The sequence below is a fragment of the Halictus rubicundus genome, chromosome 8 (assembly GCF_050948215.1).
Source record: "Halictus rubicundus isolate RS-2024b chromosome 8, iyHalRubi1_principal, whole genome shotgun sequence".
Lineage (NCBI taxonomy): Eukaryota > Metazoa > Arthropoda > Insecta > Hymenoptera > Halictidae > Halictus > Halictus rubicundus.
The window spans coordinates 1,012,960-1,033,187 of NC_135156.1; the positions used below are offsets into that span (position 1 = coordinate 1,012,960).

The 20,228-nt window shown below is 39.0% G+C and overlaps 1 protein-coding gene and 1 long non-coding RNA gene across 11 annotated transcripts in view; both read left to right on the top strand.

Moving 5' to 3' along the window:
• The window catches only part of Galphaq (G protein alpha q subunit), a 146,741-nt gene extending 138,856 nt beyond the window's left edge, over nt 1–7,885 (top strand). For 3 of the 9 annotated variants that reach the window (XM_076792521.1, XM_076792516.1, XM_076792517.1), the window contains 2 exons: nt 1,266–1,373; nt 5,791–7,885. In XM_076792521.1, coding sequence (XP_076648636.1) covers nt 1,266–1,373; nt 5,791–5,873 — 191 coding nt within the window. In that variant the 3' untranslated portion in view covers nt 5,874–7,885. Of the gene's footprint in view, nt 1–319; nt 428–1,265; nt 1,374–2,277; nt 2,696–5,790 lie in introns of those variants that run through there. The other 6 variants (XM_076792513.1, XM_076792514.1, XM_076792518.1 and 3 more) reach the window with 4 other exon arrangements.
• The window catches only part of LOC143356654 (uncharacterized), a 707,545-nt gene that overhangs the window by 604,087 nt on the left and 83,230 nt on the right, over nt 1–20,228 (top strand). The window lies entirely within an intron of this gene.

The window sequence follows — 20,228 nt, forward strand, 5'->3', positions numbered from 1 at the left end:
AGTTCACAGTATGGTATTTAGGACTGGGGAGCGACTACATAAGTGTAAGGTTGAGTAGCAAATTCTGTATTATGTTGAAAAACTATTGCGTTTAATAAGATCGTAATAAATCTCTGAATAATGTGGTATGACATATATTGTGTATATTTCATAATATAATGCAAACGTATGTCAATTATGAATTATGAACTTTAGAGTAGCCAATAGATTAAATGTAACATATAATGAACTATTAGCAAGTATTCATGGGATCAGGTTAATAATTATTTTGTGTACTATTCATTTTATTATTAGTAAATCAATAAGTTTTATGGTATAGGACCTAAATTGGATTCTGTACCAGCCAGGGAGTTCATCTTAAAGGTGTATCTCAGTTCGAATCCTGATCCTGACCGCATGTGCTACTCTCACTTCACGTGTGCGACAGGTCTGTTCAAGTACAACACATCCTGGCAAAATTGTAGATTTTTGTAAAAAAAATGTCTAAATCAATCTACATAGTGACTATCAATCATAAAATTGTAATTGTATTTCTGGAGCTTAACCCTTCCCTTCTAGTAAAAATGTTTTCACATAGCAGTATAATTATTACATCAGCAATAAATTACAAACATTTACATGTTTATATTATCAGACATAGCTCTTGCGATAAGTACAACTTAATTTAGAATGGATTCCTAATAGTGCTTAGCTTATAAAACACATATAGCTGCTGAAACTATAGCACAATGTGCTTTGTAATTTAATAAAATGTACACCTATATCAATTGAATTTACATAAGGACTTTATCTGGTTGGTAAAACTTTTGAAAGGCTTCTTGCAGCGTTCATTGGACTAATTCAATATATGCATTGTCCTTGCGGCGCTCATTGGATTTGTACAAATATAATTCAGAATCCATATAAATGGAAGATAATTATTTCATTTATTTTACGTCTTATGTTTATTTAAACTTTTTAACCTCATGTATGATATTCAGATATAATAACATATACAATATACATTATCATAGAGTAATTAAGTTTGGTTATAATTTTCTTTGGCAAATGTTATTATATTTTTAAGAGTTCTATGTATAGCCAGTATTACGTATTTGAATTTCATATTGTCAGTACTAATTGATTTATTTGATTTGCTATCAACCACATCCTAGAGTAATAACCCACTTACAATTTAATTCAGAGAGGATTAAAGTATTGTATATTGCTAGGTAAATGTATGTAGCAGTAATGCCTATTTGTATACTTACTTGTATATTTCACAGGTCCACAGAACAATGCTATGTCTGCTAGAGAATTCATTTTAGGGATGTTTGTCGAATTGAATCCAGACACTGAGAAAATTATTTATTCACACTTTACATGTGCTACAGGTAGGCTACTAGTATTTAATTCTGTACAAATAAATGTGTATTAGTTTTTGCTTCTTAATATTGTATATGTTAGCCAAGGTAACTTTGCATGTGTCGATATGTCCTGAATAAGGTGCGTAATTTTGAACAATAATGAAGAAATTATTTAATGCATGGAAAATCAATCTATTGTTATATAAAACAATATTAACTTTGCTACGTTCTAATTATATATGTATAATAACATTAAATAAATTGTGATATGTTATGTATGATTATATTGCTACGATTATATTGTTATGAAAAATTAATATGTGTAGGGTATTTTATAAAATGTATATTAAACATATATTTGTGATAGATTCAGACATTAAATATTACATTACATAAATTTTATTGCCTAAAAGCTCATAAGGAGTTCATACAAATAATTTGTGTTTTACAATAACAATATTGGTGTCTTGTACCAACTTTAAACTTAATACTGAACCTACCGCTGCCGGTCTAATAGCCAATTTCAGGTTTCTTATTTTATAATTATTGAAATTATAAAAAGACTTATAGGAAATTATTGAATAAATTTCCTTATTCAAATAAGTAACAACTTTAAGCTTAATACTAAACCTCAATATTGGTGTTTTAAAAACTCTTATTACAAGTTATGATAGTAGATTATTATATAAACTCATTATATAATTGTAATTATAAATTATATATAATCAAATTTTCATTACACATTTTATTATTATTATTAGTCTTTATGTAGTCTTTATGTATATATATATATATATATATATATATATATATATATATATATATATATATTGCGAAATTTCGATCGATTTCCCATGCAGAAAAATAATTATTTATTTTTAATAATACATTATTTATCATTGCATGCTGCGTTCACGGGATTATGCATCAGATACTGAAAATATCAAGCTTGTATTCTGTGCTGTTAAAGATACAATTATGCAAACTGCACTTAAAGAATTTAACCTTGCCTAATGTGATCAACACATCAATTTTTTGCAATTACACATAATCACTATATGTATAACATTTCACATATATTGTATTTCTTTTATTTATAACATATACAGATTTTCTACAATGTTAATGTCAATATTTAGCTGAACATTGGCAAATCAAGAAGCTGAAATATAAATTAATTAGTTCTCTGTGTAAAATATCAGTCTGCTAATTCGTTTCCCCAAAATGATACATGTTACGCATAAATCATTTTTACAAAGCAATCTCTTAAGTTAAAACAAATGAAATACTACGAAAAAATGTTTTACTTTAGTACTGTTATAGATTCAATAAAATAATTTCAGTTCTACAATTATTGTTATGTTACGCTATTATTAAAACTAACTGTACTGTCCTCATATAAGCGAAGTAATATATCAATTATATGTATAAAAACAATAAGAATTATATTGGTATGGATATAGTCTATTTAGTAATCATATATAATTTTAATAATTGTGTACTAATCTTATGAAGTCATTGAAAGAAATATGCACTGCACAAAGTTTCAATGCATGCATTGTATAAATCTTGTTTCTTTTAGTATATTATTTACAGACAACTGCTCACATACTGAAATGTACGTTTATCAAACAAATAAATTCAATAGTTGAATATTTCCCAACTGTTTTGAGTTTGGATAAACTGTTTGCATACAAATTATTTCAGTTGCAATGTAGTTTTATTATATGTACAACTTATTTTTATCTTGTTAAGAGACAAAATTTTCTTCTAAAATTCAAAATATTCCAATAACTACCTTCATTTTTGTACTTGGTAAATATTTTTCAAATACTAAAATGAGATACCTACATCAATTATATTGCCAATCACTAATAATTATTTCTCTGTATAATATAATTTTAGAACTAATTCATAAGTCATTATATATGTTTCTACGCTTCTGAACATTTTTTGAAAATTAGAATAAAACTGTCAAAGATAAAACCCATATTAATTGACACTGAATTTGTATATTTCCATTTGTATATTTCTTTATTTGGAATTTCCATAGAATATATTGTAAAACAAATACATAAGTAACAGCATTAAACATATTAATATCTATTTGCTTTTATGTGTGTTATAGTTGTATTTTTACAAATACTAAGTAGAAAACACTGTTAAAAATATTAAGAAATAAACATTGTTTTTATCTTCTTTTACTATTATATTCACTCATTGTGAATAGTTTACAATAGTTGCCAATTGATTATATCAATATTTCTTCATGGATGAAATAAGATCATTTACCAGTACACGTTCGCCTTTGTCGGTAATTTAATAAATTCTTAAATCTCCAGGTTTAATTAAAGAATTAAGTATTTAATTAAATATGGTTTATTTTGTTCGGAATATACCAGTGAAACACAATCAACTGTATACAGGAAATAATATACACAAAATTCATTTTTGAAAAGTATATAGTGATTTTTCCAAAGTTAAAGCTTAGTACAATGTTAAATAAGTATATTAAAATAGAATGCTTTTTTTCTTCATGTACAGTGTTTCACGATGCGTTACAAGTCAATATTGACGAATTAATTAATAACATCGAAATGATTTTTTATAAACTTCTTTGTGTGAAAAGTTTTTTTTATAATAGAACTGTCTTTTATGGAGTAAACAACACCTGTATGGAGCCATTCATAAAATATGGAATACATTTTTATATGTTTACAAATTCAAGACTAAATCGGGTAACTTTTACTCGAAATGCTTTTAGAAATTTTGGCATGAAAAGTACTATTGTTTTGAAGTTTCCATACTAAAACGTGTTAATATAAATAATTTAAAATGTTATAACTTCTAATACGGATATTCTGTTTTTTCTGCCATCAATGCCTCAGGCATTCTTATATTGTTGCTGAACACAGCATTCAAAGCATCGAAAACCTATTATGACTGATTTATAATTGAGAACCCGTATCTTCTAAACGCATAAATTTCCGAAGATACAATTTAATATCTGAGGTCCTTCCATATCCCTCATAATATCCACCAAGTTTCATCTCGATCGGCTACCGGTGCCTCTCGGAAGTGCAGCCCATACATACAACTGCTGCATAAAGATCAGATTTAGGTCGGTTCCTATAATGTTAAATATTTATTTAATAATATAATAATATAAAACATAAGCGTAATTGAACAAAAGCAAATGTATTGAAAAACGTATGGTGTACGATAATTATAAAACAATGTTCGAGAAAAATGTTATCTCAATATCATTAATGAATTTGTAAATATTGACTTGTAATAGTTATGGGAAAACACTGTCTGCACTTTTTAAAACAACAGTAGGTTTTTCCAATTGCTGTGATTTCATAATTGTGTGGATAAAAGAAACTTATAAACTCGTTTGTTTTTATTTTTCAATGTAGATGTATCATTATATAATATAATTAAGTTTTTCTATTCATTAACCTTATGTAAGCGGGTATATTTTATACATATACATAGTCTTGCAAATTTTCAAGCCCACAAAATAAACAGCGCACGTTGCATGTATCTGTCAACTTCAGCTTGTACTAACTTTAAGAATTGGTAAGTGTATTACGTCTATTTTGTTACTCTCAAATGAAAGGTATTAACCATATTACCCATAACACATTACAGTCCGTGTGTAACAATTTGGTCAATGTGTATCAAGTACAGTGCACTTACTTAATATCCATGGATATTAGTGACAGAGCAAATTTTCATTCTAGAGAATTAGTGATTCAAATTTTCTTTAGAGATTTTTTATTATATGTATAGTTGAAAATTTTAACACCAGACAGTTGAAAATGAAAATTAAAAATCACTAGCAGACTATAATGTATTATTCGTGAAATATGATATGAAATTGTTCTAATATTGTAAAACATTAATAAACTGTAAATGTAAAGTTCTTTATTAAGTCTTATTATATTTTGTTATGAAAGCATAAATATCTACAATTTTTTGACAACATTTTTTGCTTCACAATCATTAATAGTGTACTATTATTACTTAGTATTAACATTCACATTTCTGAGAAACTTCCATTTACTGATATCTTTATCAATACTATTATATTGTAATAATTATTATGCAAAAATATTAACAATTTTTATAAATAAATTTGTGTACCCAGAATCTAGATCAATGAAACTTATAAAAAAAAGATTCAAAATTAAAATCATTTAATTATACTTGCTGGAAAGATTATTTTTATAAAGATTATTAATTTTGCCATGAGTGACAGACTTGATTAATTTACATGTTGTATGTATACATATACCATCATATCTAAATTTTATCAGCATGTATTAATATATGATTTTATTTTACAAATATATTTAAATTTAAGTTATTGAGGGTATTACATTGCTATTGTATATCTGTGAAAATAATATTAAAGCTGTTATCAACTTTTTTCTTACAGATACAGAAAACATCAGATTCGTCTTTGCAGCAGTGAGAGACACCATTCTACAATTCAACTTAAAAGAATACAATCTGGTTTAGATGACAATATGTGAAACTCTGAATAGACTCAAGAATTTTTCTTATATCCTGACCAAGGTATCAGTGTGAACTCTGTTAAGCTATAAAGATGGAGAGGATAAGCAGAAGGAAAATGAAAATAAACAATAACTTGTGGTGCCATCAGCATATTGTCGCTGTTCCATTACAAGTGTACCAACTATTAGTAAAATTAATAGGAGGTAACAGCGATGAGCGAACATGGACCTAAATCAGAGCGTTATACGTTCTTTCCTAAACCTTTTCACTGTCAATACCAACAAATTGATTTAGTTTCGTACTCTATTTGTTGAATTTGTTACCTTTTTATAGATTAGTTTAGTCGATCATGCCTGGCTGACTACGTAATTGTCTGATTTTTATATAACAAATACCAACACGTTAATAAAGTATAAGATATAGTGCAGCCATGCCATACAAAGTCACTGTGTCCAAGTGTTTATCTCAAGTCGAGAAAGATCTCAGCGTGAAACTGAAAGAGAAAAAGGACAAATGCTTTTTAATCACAATTAGTCGGTGACACAAGTGAGAGCAATTCTAGTGCCATTTACTAGTGTGGTGTTTTTATTGCAGTCCTTTCTTAGATGCAAAAAACCAAAGCGTTTTTTTAATCTGTGCCAGAAGCGAGTAAAAGTTTTTTCTGCATGCGACTCAAATTCATAATTCATCGTATAAATATTGTTATATATAATATATGAAATGAAAAATAGGATAGCATCGAAGGAGAACAACATACGAACCAGCAAGAAGGAAACTTTACCCCCCTTCAATATTAACAAATTATTAGAGAACAACATCTGTTTGATGTGAGTTTAGGTAATTAGGAGGCAAGAGATTGCAGATTACTCTGTTGTCTCTCTTCTCCTTAGGCTGTGTACAGAATGTGAGGGCTGCGATCTCATGCCATAAAACTATAATCATACAATTCATAAGCAACACAAAGATTCTTAATTATAATAATGGCTTTCCTTTCATCCAGCCCTCGCTTGTTGGCACAGCATTGCATTGCAAGGGACATGGTTTAATAACACATGCCCCTGGCATGCATTGTATCCACATTACAGTGTATGTATGTATGTATGACCTGCTCACTGCCTGCGCTTGCTCATGCTGGCTAGCGCGCTGCCCACTGCTTGTATTCTCTAATGGATTGACCGACTGCTGTTTTTACCACTTTTCAATGTTCCATTACTAGGATACTTGTACAAAGGTGGGGAAAACTGCTTTGTGCGTACCTAGAGAGTACATGCAAAATAAACTCTACAGTGTTGGTCAGACCGATAAATTAGAATATGACATTGGACAAATATCGATTATGTCTAAATGTCTAGCTCTGAAACTGGTAACACTGGACGCACACTGGGCAGCAAATGTCATACCTACTTTGGTTGAGACACTGAGTTTATATGAAAGAAAAAAAAATATATAAATACATTGGACAAAATATAATATTAAGAGATAATAACAAATAATATTAAATAATAATATTAATATTAATTGAATAGTAATAATAATATAATAATACTGCTTGGTTTTCAGTGAGAGTGAGCGATTCAAGTGAATGAGTTGCAACAACAGAGAGAAAACAAATGCGTATTCCAAGTGCAAAACGATGCTAGTGAGAAAATATGGTAGCATAAATGGGAGTGAGAGCAAAAGGGAGAGAAAGAGAGTGAGAGAGTGAGCGAGTGAACTTGATATACTGTACGAATGTAAAATTTTAACAGAAGATGAAAAAACGATTGAGACAAGCAGACTTTCTATGGTCTGGTCCGAGAACGAACGAGTGACGTGGAAATTTGTGGCTATAGTTCATTTGTAAATCATTTTTTGTCAAAAGTATACATTTTTCTGAAAGCATAATATGTTGGGTATTCTTTCTGTGTGTATAAAATGTAAACACCTACCAAGTCCAAAATGAAATCAATGTTTCTAACTTATTTATAATAAATAATATACATTAATGATAAAAATAAATGCAGTTTGTGACAGTAGTATTGACGCATGGAGCAACATTCACCTCAGAACATTAATAATCCTTACGCTCAGTGATAATCCTTATTCCCATTTATGTTATTCGCTAAGAACACGTTTAATTTTACTTTACAAAGAGGAAACTAATTTATACCTTGTTTTCACGATGTAAAAATTTGTTATACTTTATGGAAGAAATATATTTTCATTCAAAAATGTTTTCAAATTTTCATTATTATTGTGCATTCACATTTTTGTAATTATTAACCTAGCATTATGTCCTATTGTTTAGAACGTAGTATAGACAGTTTTTATGTATTAATCTTTGTAAATAAAAATGAACGGTCAATTTCTTAATTATATAATGTCTTTATTTGGTTTACTACGATTACTTTTTATTCAGAAGTTTCCTGAAAGAAGATTGTTATAACACAAATAGAAATATAAAACAAAATATCTAAAGTTTGAGTGATTTTCTTGAGAGTAATAAACTTGTTAACTCCGCAGGAATTTTTTATGCAACTGTTTGTCTACTGATAATTAGCATTTATGGAAATTATATAAGTGGCTGGAAAATGTTTTGTATACTCCTTTTTACAATAAGAAATACGATGGAAAAACTAGACTTATTTTACAATCTAATAGCACTGTCCAATAAGTCTTCACTTTTTGCGTTTCAATAACCGTAGTTAACCTACTGTAATAGTAGATGGTTTGTATAGTTTTCGATGTGACGAAGACGACTTCGTAAGTCGTTTTTCTTCCTTATCCATAGTTTTTAAGAAATTTAATTTTAAAAAGTAGTCAAATATTCTCCTCTTTAAGAGCTTTTTCTGCTTTAAACACAATAGCTATGCGAATTCAGCGTAAACAAAATTTAGCGTATACAAGCTATAAAAATCTTATTTATTCGATTAACAAAAAACAAATAGTTTTTGGCGTATCAAATGTTTCTAAATATACACAATGCGAGGTCCTAACAAGTAAATATGTTATATTACGTTTAATCGTCATTTACTATTGTTTATTAGCAAAAATGTACACGATGGCTGCGAAAAGGATAGAAATGGATATTTCTATGCGAAAATTAGTGATAAACTGGTTTTCTGAGGATAAATCCTGGAGAGAAATTAGAACAAAATAATAGGTAGATGTCATTATATCATGAAGAAAATTATAATCAACTTGTATACAAGTACTGGCACATTGTGCAATGTATGAGGTGTTACGTCCCGCGGCTCGCGTTTGGTTTTCTTCCCTCCCCCCTTTTGGGATCGCGAGATTTACCGCGGATCAAGACGCTAATTACCCGACTTCGGTCCACGCGGCGCGTACGTCCGTCGTATGACTCGGGATTCGCGATATAATGGCAAGTCCGGCACTTATCAGCGCTGCCCTATCGTCTCGCTGCTGCCGTTGACGGGGAGTTAGTTTATGGCCTTGGTCACACCGCTGGCGTTCACCTTCGCGTACAGCTTCTTCCTCGGGTCGCGGGCAGGTATTCGGGCGACGTTGTGGATGACTGGTGGAAGGGTGATTGGCACCAGATCGTAACGTGGGCCAGTAGGGATGACCTGTGTGCGTGTACGCACAGGGACCCTGACTTCCTTTTGTGACTGTGGCTGCTGCTGCTGGGCAGGAGCTGGAGCTGGACCGGCGACGACTCGTATTCTCGCGGAACACACGGTTTTGCGGATTATACGCGGAGCGGAATAGATGCCGACGTACGGACTGAAGTGATAGTTGGACACGTCGGATTCGTACTCGCGAGCTAACCGCTTTAATTGATATTTTCGTCCGGCGCGGCGCGGCATGAAGAGCTTTTAGAACAACCACGAATTTACGATGCACTGTCTATTCATTCGGGAATCTTCCGTTATCGTGCCGAGACTGCCTGGTGGGCTCAGACACACGCTAAGGGAAAGATTCAGTCTTATTTCGCGAGAAATTCCGTTCTTGCGCCGAGACAGCCTGGTGGGCTCAGACACGCAATCAGGGAACGTATTGATGATATTTTAATTATTATGTCACGATGCTCTTCACTTCGCGTAGAACCGGAATGGGAATAATAAACACTGAGTTTAATAATAATACTTGTTTAATACGTGAAAAGGATAATACAAAGGTATAAGCAAACTAAAGATATAATTAATACGCGTGATACTGGTTAATGATATAAGCGGTAAAATACAATATGGAAGTAGTAGAAACTATAAGACGCTTGATATAGTAACGCTTTGGAACGAAATTGCAAGATGTGAGCGCGACTGACCGGCGATCAAGCGCGAGCTTGCCTTTTTCTAGGGGCTACACGGACCTTCTTCGCTCGGGGTCCGTGTGGGGCGAGTGTGACGCAACCGGGTATCAAGGTGGGGTTCGCTAGTACCTGATGACGTACTGTCGAGCGTCTTGGCGCGCTCGCGGATGGAAATGATGGGGAAGTAATAACTTATAATTAACTTATTTTCTACCTTAACCTATGATGCGTCGCGGGTGACGTCATCAACAACACGTCGGTCGTCCGACGTGACAGAGGACTATATTAATTAGGAAGGAAAAGAATTTAGGTTAAGTAGTCGAACGATATTTATGTATATAGTTCGTGAAATTAGTATCTCTAAATTAACTATAGATACTTCAAAAATATTAAGAAATCGATTTCAACAGAGGTAGTACGTAGAATTTTGCGAAATAATAACTATAATGGAAGAGTAGCTCATAAATGGCCATTTCTAAGGTCCACACGATGAAGCGTTTGGAATTCGCAAAAAAGTATATAAATTGTGATCCAAGTTTCTGGAATAATGTAATATCTTATGATGGGGTAAAACTGAATTTATTTAACTCGGATGGCAGAGTTATAGTTTAGCGGGAACTATTACAAATACGGCATTTAAGAAGAATAATACAGTACCAACTATGAAGCATGAAGAAGAAGAAGAAGGATCATGGCATGTTATGGGGCTCTATGGCAGCCAATGGAATTGGAAATATGGAATTGAAATATTACAGTATCTTAACAAACAATTTGATGCAATCAGCTGAAAATTTGCAAATGTCTGCTATATTATTTTCAGCATGACAATGACCCAAAGCATTCGGCGTAACTTGTAAAAAAGTAACTGTTACACAATGTGCCGAAATTATTAAATAGCCCGTTACAGTCACCGGATGTAAATCGAATTGAGCATGTGTGGCAAGAGTTGAAAAGAAAATTACGAGATTACTAAATAACAAATAAAACAATTGCAAAAACTAAAATTATGGAAATATGAAAGAATATCTCAAATTCTATAACAAAAAATTAATCGATCAAACAATTTTACCTGAAGTGAAGTGCCATCGTAATTACAAACAGGGTGTTCGCGATAATTTGTACCAGCGTTTTTTTCGTAAAAGGTAAACATTAGAAAAAAACTGAAGAGGAGATAGTTGTAGTATATTTTTCTAGTAACATGATAGCGTATCTCAATTTTTTGTATCTTTAATATTGTTCAGGATTAGCCTAAAATTGTGAGATTCAAACGAAGGGGGTTTCGACCGTTGGTGGCCGGTTCGTACTTGTTTTCGTGTTGTGAGCGCGAAACCGAGCAGCCGTTGTCTCGGTCGCGTAAACAGCCGTGTCACCGGCGACAAACACCTTTGTTTGAATTTCACCTCACGATCAAAGGTGAACCGAATTCACCTATGGAAAACCCTACGATCAACGGTTCTCCCGACGTCTCGTGCGTTACCGTGCGCGAACGCACGATCAGACGTCGTTCTAACTTCGCAGCGCTCGCTTGCTTTCTCTCTTCACTTAATATCAAATTATTAGTTGTCTATCTCGTGACTTCGTCACATACTCGAAACTAATAGTGTTTTCTCGCGGCGTCGTCGCTTATTTTATATCGCGTTCATTGCATAGTGTCCAGCTCTTTATACATTTTCGACGGTTTGGCCTCGTGTGCCAAATAAAGTGTGTTGAAACAACAATCGGAGTTCCCGTTTATCGCCTCCTGTCTACACCACCTTCCTCAGCGTTCAATTCTGAGCGGTCCCGGCCTCAGGCAGCTCGAAGTCTCGTGCAAGCCGAAACATTTTGGTCCTTCGAGCCGGATCTGAGGAAGTAGACTTTCACGGTTCAACATACGACCATGGCCGAACATCTGGAGCACCAGCTCAATCTACAACGGGCCATCGAACGAGCTGTATCGAATTTTAAAAAACTGGGAAAGGAGAAGTGGACGAAGAGCGTGGTCCAGACCCGGATCGTCCACATCAAGGATCAGTGGAGGAAGTACGAGGCTGGTCATGGAAAGGTCGCAGCTGCCCTTTCATCGAAGGAGCAGATGAACCACCCGTACTTCACCGAGGACCAGTTTGCAGCCACGGAGGAGGTTTACTTGGACAGCCTCGCCTTCATGACGGACGTCCTCGAGCAGCAGAAACAGGAGGATGTAAGTGCTGCTAATTCCGCTTCGGCCGATTCCCATCTCTCGATGGAACCACCCGCGCAGCTCCCGCGAATCAACCTCCCACAATTCGAAGGTCATTGCGAGACCTGGGAGGCGTTTCGCGACCGATTCAACGCGCTCATAATTTCCAACCGGTCCCTCACGGATGTTGCGCGCATGCATTATTTAGTCTCATCGCTAAAAGGCCGCGCTCTTGATTGTGTGAGCAATATCCCGGTCACCGCGGCGAATTTCAAAATTGCGTGGGATGCGCTTAAGGCACGTTACGATAATCCGCGCCGCCTCCTGACCGTTCATCTCTCAGCGTTACTACAGTTGCCCGCACTAAATCGCGAGTCTGCGTCGGACCTGCAGGACCTACGCGATCGGGTATGCATGGCCGTTTCGTCGCTCAAAAACCTGGGTCGAAGTTCCGACGAACTCTGGAACGATATTCTCGTTCATTTAATATCGCAGAAGCTCGATTCCACCACGAGGAAAGCGTGGAACATAAAAACCAGCGATGACGTGACGCCGCCGTCGTTCGATACTTTGCGAGCGTTTATCGATTCCCGTGTCCGAGCTCTCGAGGACTTCAAGGGAGGTTGTGCGAGTCCTCCCGTTTCGCGTCCGAAATCTCCCGCACGTCTCAAAGGCGGAATTCCGACGAGTAAATTCCAACACGAGTCCACTCGTGTTCATACCGCGGCGGTAAAAGGGTCATCTCCGGTAGCGTGTCCGATCTGTCGCTCGCGTCACTATATGAACGCGTGCCCATCGTTTCTAGCGAAAAGCGCTGCCCGTCGTAGCGAAATCGTTAAGCGATTATCTCGGTGCTCAAATTGCTTGAGCCAATCGCACGCCGCTCAAGATTGCACGAGTAAATATTCGTGTCGCGTATGCCATCAGCGGCATCATACGTTGTTGCATGACGAGAGACACGCTCCCGATTCGACAACTTCGGCCGAATCAATCGATAGCACGTGCCCGACCGCCGAAGTACAGTCGCATCTCGCGTCCGCGAAATCTACCTCGTCTAAGACAATTTTACTAGCCACTGCATGGGTGCATGCAAGCGTCGAATCCGGCCGCAACATAACAGTTCGTGCGTTAATCGACCAAGGATCGGAAACAAGCTTCGTAACCGAGGCTGTTGCTCAGCTGTTACAGGCGAAGCGTCAACGTGTCGCGACGACGATTTCGGGAGTTGGTGGGGTACGCACAGGCACCGCTCGGCATGCGGTACGTTTGCGTCTCTCCCCGCGCTCTTCTCGCTCTCCAACGGTCACAACAACCGCGCTCGTGTTACCGTCTCTGTCCACGTACACACCGCGGCGCGTAACGGATTCATGTAATTTCGAGCATCTCTCGGATTTGAACTGGGCTGACGCGGATCCTTCGAGTCCCGACTCAATTCAAATGATTCTAGGAGCAGACATCTATCCGCATATAATCCTTGACGGAATACGAAGGGGCGAGCCGGGGAAACCTATTGCCCAAAATTCCATTTTCGGATGGATAATCTCGGGCCCCGTGGTCGCGAATTCGTCGCGCCCGAGCGATCCGTCGACTTTCGTTGTCACGCATCACTGTCTCGCTGACCAACAGTTGACTTCAGAAATGCAACGATTTTGGGAAGTAGAAGAAATCCCTCTCCAGTCTCTCCTTACACCGGACGAAGAAGCGTGCGAGCGTCACTTCTGCGACAACACGTCTCGCGCTCCCGACGGACGGTACATCGTTCGTCTGCCGTTCCGATCAGGACCCCCCATAGAGATCGGGCATTCGCGTCGGGTCGCAGAGAAAATGATGCACTCTCTATCGCGCCGTCTAAAGACGAGTTCCGCGATCTCAAAAGAGTATAGCGAGTTTCTGGACGAATACGAGCGTCTAGGTCACATGCGGCTAGCTCAAAATTCGACTGCATCGTCTCGGCAATGCGTTTTCATCCCGCATCATCCTGTCTTTCGAGCTGACAGCGCTACGACCCACCTTCGCGTCGTGTTCAACGCCTCCGGCCTCACAACCAACGGCTCTTCCTTAAACGACCACCTTTTCGCCGGTCCGAAACTGCAAAATGATCTCGCCGCAGTTATTCTCCGATGGCGAAAATTCCGGTTCGTCTATACAGCCGATATCGCGAAAATGTATCGCCAAATTCTCATTGACGAACGGGACGTCGATTACCAGAGAATTCTGTGGCAGCCAGCACTTTCCGCCTCGTGCCGAGAATATCAGCTTCTCACCGTCACATACGGGATGACGTGCGCTCCATATCTTGCCCTTCGCGTCCTTCAACGGCTTAATGAGGACGACGGGCATCGTTTCCCTCTCGCGAAGCACATTCTTCAAAACCACATCTATGTGGACGACGTATTGTTCGGGGACGATGACCTCGAATCCCTTCGCCAGTCTCGTAACCAGCTGACCGCGCTCCTCGACTGCGGGAACTTTAGGCTCCGGAAGTGGGCAAGCAATTCGTCCGAGTTGCTGACCGATCTCGATCCAGCGGATCACGGTCTCGCGTGCACGAAGCTTCTCGCCCCTGACGACCAGCTCAAGGTCCTTGGAGTCAGCTGGAGTCCAACCCTTGACGCCTTTCAACTTCGAACCATCGTGGCTGACCCATTGCCGTCGACGAAGAGGTCGATTCTTTCCACGATAGCCAAACTCTACGACCCGTTAGGCTGGGTCACCCCAGCAACCGTGCTTGCGAAGATCTTCCTTCAGGATCTCTGGCGAATCCGCATTAGTTGGGACGGAAAACTACCGGAGGCACTTCTCGACAAATGGCGATCGATCTGCGAGCGCCTATCTCTCCTCGACTCGGTCACCCTTCCTAGGTGGATCGGCTCCTCTATACGGTCTCCTAGCATCGAACTTCACGGCTTCGCCGATGCCTCGACAGTCGCTTACGCCGCCGTCGTGTATGCCAAATGCACCTCGCCCTCCGGCGAGGTCACGATTTCTCTCCTCGCTGGAAAATCGAAAGTAGCACCTCTGAATCCCTTGACAATTCCTCGACTGGAATTGCAAGGGGCCCTTCTTCTCTCGCGTCTCATGGAATTTGTCCAGTCGACCCTCGGCACGCGAAATCTCTCCTGCGTGTGCTGGACCGATTCGACCGTGGTCCTGAATTGGGTCCAACAGCATCCCTCGCGCTGGAAGACGTTTGTGGCCAACCGGGTTTCCAAGATTCAAGCCCGGCTCCCGCTCGCGGAATGGCGACACGTCTGTACAGAAGACAATCCTGCCGATTGCGCCTCTCGCGGTCTCCTAAGCGACGACCTTCTTCGGTCATCCCTCTGGTGGCAAGGTCCCGCCTGGTTGACCCGCGATCGCTCCGAATGGCCACCGCTTCAGATTCGGATCGACGACACCAATCCGTTAGAGGCAAAGGTCATACCGGCTCATTCCGCCGTCCTATCTCAACCTTGGGAACTGGAAACAAGGTTCTCTTCATGGCCAAAACTCATTCGCGTCACAGCGTACCTCTTCCGTTTCGTGTACGCGTGTCGACGCAGTAACCCGGAGACAGGTCGAGCTCCGTCTCGCGGTTATGGTCTCGCGCTTTCGGCTGACGAATGCAGTAACGCGAAGTTCTGGTGGATCCGCCGGATCCAATCCACTCTATTTACGTCGGAACGCAAGACTCTCCTACAGAACCAACCGCTGCCGTCGAAGAACCCTCTGAGTGCTCTTAATCCTTTCCTCGATAACCACGGGATCCTTCGCGTGGGAGGTCGGCTACACCGTGCTCCCTTACCGTATCATTCGAAACATCCGATCATTCTCGCGTCGCATCCCCTCGTTCGACTAATCATCGAACACGCGCATCTTCGTTCGCTGCACGGTGGGCTCCAGCTCACCTTGAGCACCCTCCGCCAGAATTTCTGGATTTTACGAGCGCGAACTCTTGCGAAATCGGTGATTCACACCTGCGTCACCTGCGTTCGAGAGCGAGCTGCAATTCCCGCACAAATCATGGGCCAGCTTCCGGAACCTCGGGTCTCTCCTCCCGCGAAATGCTTTGCTCACTGCGGTCTTGATTACGCTGGCCCCGTCCAGATTCGAGCATCCGCAGGTCGGGGCATCACCTCTCGCAAAGCTTACATCGCGTTGTTCATATGCCTAGCAACCAAGGCGATCCATCTCGAGCTGGTTGCGGATTATTCAACACCCGCGTTTCTCAACGCCTACTGTCGATTTTGCTCTCGCCGAGGAATTCCAGAAGCAATGTATTCAGATAACGGTACCACGTTCATCGGAGCTAATCGCGAACTCCATCTCGCGCATCGCGCAACTCTTAACGATCCCGAGTTTTTAAATAAAACTGCCACCGACGGTGTTTCATGGCACTTCATACCCCCTTCGGCCCCGCACTTCGGAGGCCTATGGGAGGCCGGCGTGAAAAGCATGAAGCATCATATGCGTCGTGTTTTAAAAGATCGCACTCTCACATTTGAAGAGTTTACCACCCTTCTCTGTGCAATCGAAGCCTGTCTCAATTCTCGTCCGATATCTCCGCTATCCGACTCCTACGATGATTTCGAGTCATTGACTCCCGGCCACCTTTTAATCGGTTCGGCGCTCACGGTGCCCCCTCAGCCATCGACGCTAACCCTTGCCAAAAATCGCCTCTCGCGCTGGCAACTTATTCGGCACATGACCGAGCGATTCTGGAAACTCTGGAGAGACGATTACGTCAACACTCTCCAGCAGCGCAGTAAATGGCGTCGCGAACGACCTTCACTAGCGATCGGGCAGCTCGTCCTTCTGCGCCTTCCGAATCTTCCTCCCTGTAAGTGGGAGCTCGGTCGAGTAACGCAACTACATCCGGGCGAAGACGGATCTACGCGCGTGGTGACCGTTAAAACAAGCACCGCCGAGCTCAAGCGGCCCATCGTTAAACTGTGCCCGCTGCCGGTTTCTTGTCAAAACCCAGCGGAATAATAAGGTACTTCCTCCGTGCGTTATAGATGGAAGTCGCGCTCCCTAGATGTAAGTTGCGTGCGTTAGATTAATTATGCGATCGTTAGACTAAGCTTTCTCTTGTTTAAAATTAAGGTTGCGTGTGCTTGCGTTAAATTCATTCCCCCGTCTCATCATGGCGGGCGGCTCGAGATTCTCGCGTCTTCCGATTCGGCATCTTCCGTCCACAGAGCAGTGTGCGTGCGTTTCGAAACTGTCGTTTCAAGGCGGGCGGTATGTTCAGGATTAGCCTAAAATTGTGAGATTCAAACGAAGGGGGTTTCGACCGTTGGTGGCCGGTTCGTACTTGTTTTCGTGTTGTGAGCGCGAAACCGAGCAGCCGTTGTCTCGGTCGCGTAAACAGCCGTGTCACCGGCGACAAACACCTTTGTTTGAATTTCACCTCACGATCAAAGGTGAACCGAATTCACCTATGGAAAACCCTACGATCAACGGTTCTCCCGACGTCTCGTGCGTTACCGTGCGCGAACGCACGATCAGACGTCGTTCTAACTTCGCAGCGCTCGCTTGCTTTCTCTCTTCACTTAATATCAAATTATTAGTTGTCTATCTCGTGACTTCGTCACATACTCGAAACTAATAGTGTTTTCTCGCGGCGTCGTCGCTTATTTTATATCGCGTTCATTGCATAGTGTCCAGCTCTTTATACATTTTCGACGGTTTGGCCTCGTGTGCCAAATAAAGTGTGTTGAAACAACAATCGGAGTTCCCGTTTATCGCCTCCTGTCTACACCACCTTCCTCAGCGTTCAATTCTGAGCGGTCCCGGCCTCAGGCAGCTCGAAGTCTCGTGCAAGCCGAAACAAATATTTTTCTAGAAACAAAGGTGACCTTCATTTTTTTAAATGGAATGATACATATTTGTTTACGTCATATGAAAACGGGCATTGAGACGAGTTCAACCATGTAGTATACTATGGTCTTCAGGGTCGTACAAGGGCAGAAATAAAAGAAATAGATTTAACATTTCGTAATATTGTACTTTCTAGTATCTTGTAGTGATAAGACTATATCTCGTGTTCAATGTGACTTCTATTAGCAAGAATGCATTTCTGAGCACGACCGAGAATCCGAAATTGAAAAAACACAAATTTCCAAGTACAATTCAGAATAAATGCTTGGCGTGGAATTATTGATAACATTTCACTAGGTTCATATTTTTACACTGAAATTTTAAATGGAAATAAGTATTTACAATTTCTAAATTGTGAATTTGAAAATTACTGGTAATCACTGCGGTTGTTTCTTGTACGAGACATGTACTTCTAACAAGACGGGGCTCCTCCTCATAATTGTAGATCGGTAAACCATTTTTTACATAATATGTTTAACGATAAATGGATCAGACAACATACGGACCTATAAAATGGCCTGCAAGATCCCCCGATTTAACACCACTAGATTTTTTTGTGGGGGCATATTAAAGATATTGTTGACTTTCAACATTGGCAGAAACTACCAGGAATGTAGTCAACAGAACTCAGAAATGCATTCTTGCTAATGGAAGTCACATTGAACACGAGATGTAGTCTTACGACTTTATGAACAAAACAAAATCTACAGAGAAAGAAACCAATAAAAACTAGAAATAAGGGTACATATATCACTATTTTCGCTACTTGCTTTTTCTTAAACACGCAGTTTACAGTATTTTAAAAAAGACAAAATATGAAGGCAGGCTGTGACATTGGGGCAGCTGAAATCTTAAACAGATTTTCCAATAATAGTGTTCTGTGGGTATCATAAAGATTACACTGCCAAAGGACATGATTTAGAGTTTCACACTCGAAACCACATCTGCACCTAGGGTCGTCAATAATACCAACACGAGCGAGAGAGCCAGCGAAATGGTAGTGATCAGATCTGTTTCTGTTTAATATGACAATAAAGAGGCGAGATCATTTTTTATGATTGAACCAAGTATGACGGTTATTCCTAAAGAAATTAAGGAAATAGGATTTACCTTTATACAACCCTTGGCTTTTTATAATCGTGGAAGTATTGTAAAAAGCTTTTTTCATGAACAGTTCGTACAGATCAGTAAAAGGTATTCTCGAAATACCTAAGGAACAGAAAATGATAGCATTTTTGGCTAGATCATCGGCAACCTCGTTGCCCCAAATACCGGAGTGGGAAGGAACCCAGTAAAATTTAATAAAGTATTTGTGGGAATTGTTTCGAATAAATTGATTGTATATTTTTTTAATGTTCAAAATATAGGAATTGGTTCTAGCGTTAATTTTGACAGACTCCAGGCTTTGAAGAGCACTTAGGGAATCTGAAAAAATGCAATGAATTTCGCGAATCATTCTCCAGTACAATGTCAAGAACACAATTTATAGCAGCACATTCAGCTGTATACACTGAGGTGTTTTTCTCAAGGCTAATGTTAGTGTGTATATTGAGGTCAGGACAAAAGCAAGCACAGCCTACTATTTCTTTTATTTCTGCCCTTGTATTACCCTGAAGACCATAGTATACTACATGGTTGAACTCGTCTCAATGTTCGTTTTCATTTGACGTAAACAAATATGTAGCATTACATTTAAATAAATGAAGGTCACCTTTGTTTCTAGAAAAGTATTAAAAATATAAAAAATTGAGATACGCTATCATATTACTAGTAAAATATACTATAACTATCTCCTCTTCGGTTGTTTACCCTGTATACGACGAGCTTCGTTCGAAGAGATTACAATTTTAGTACCATTTGGGTGTACCAGATGTCACAACGTTGAGAGTAAAAAAGAAAGATTTCCAATTCCCGTCCCCAATTACATGCTACCGGTTTCGTCATTCATTTAGAGTTGGAGAGTTAAAATTGTGTGTATCTACTATAAAAGGAAAGGGGAACATACTTTTCGACGAAAAGATCTTTGAAATTAAGGTAAATTCCATGGGATGGTTGTAATTTCTTCGAACGAGGCTCTTCCTAT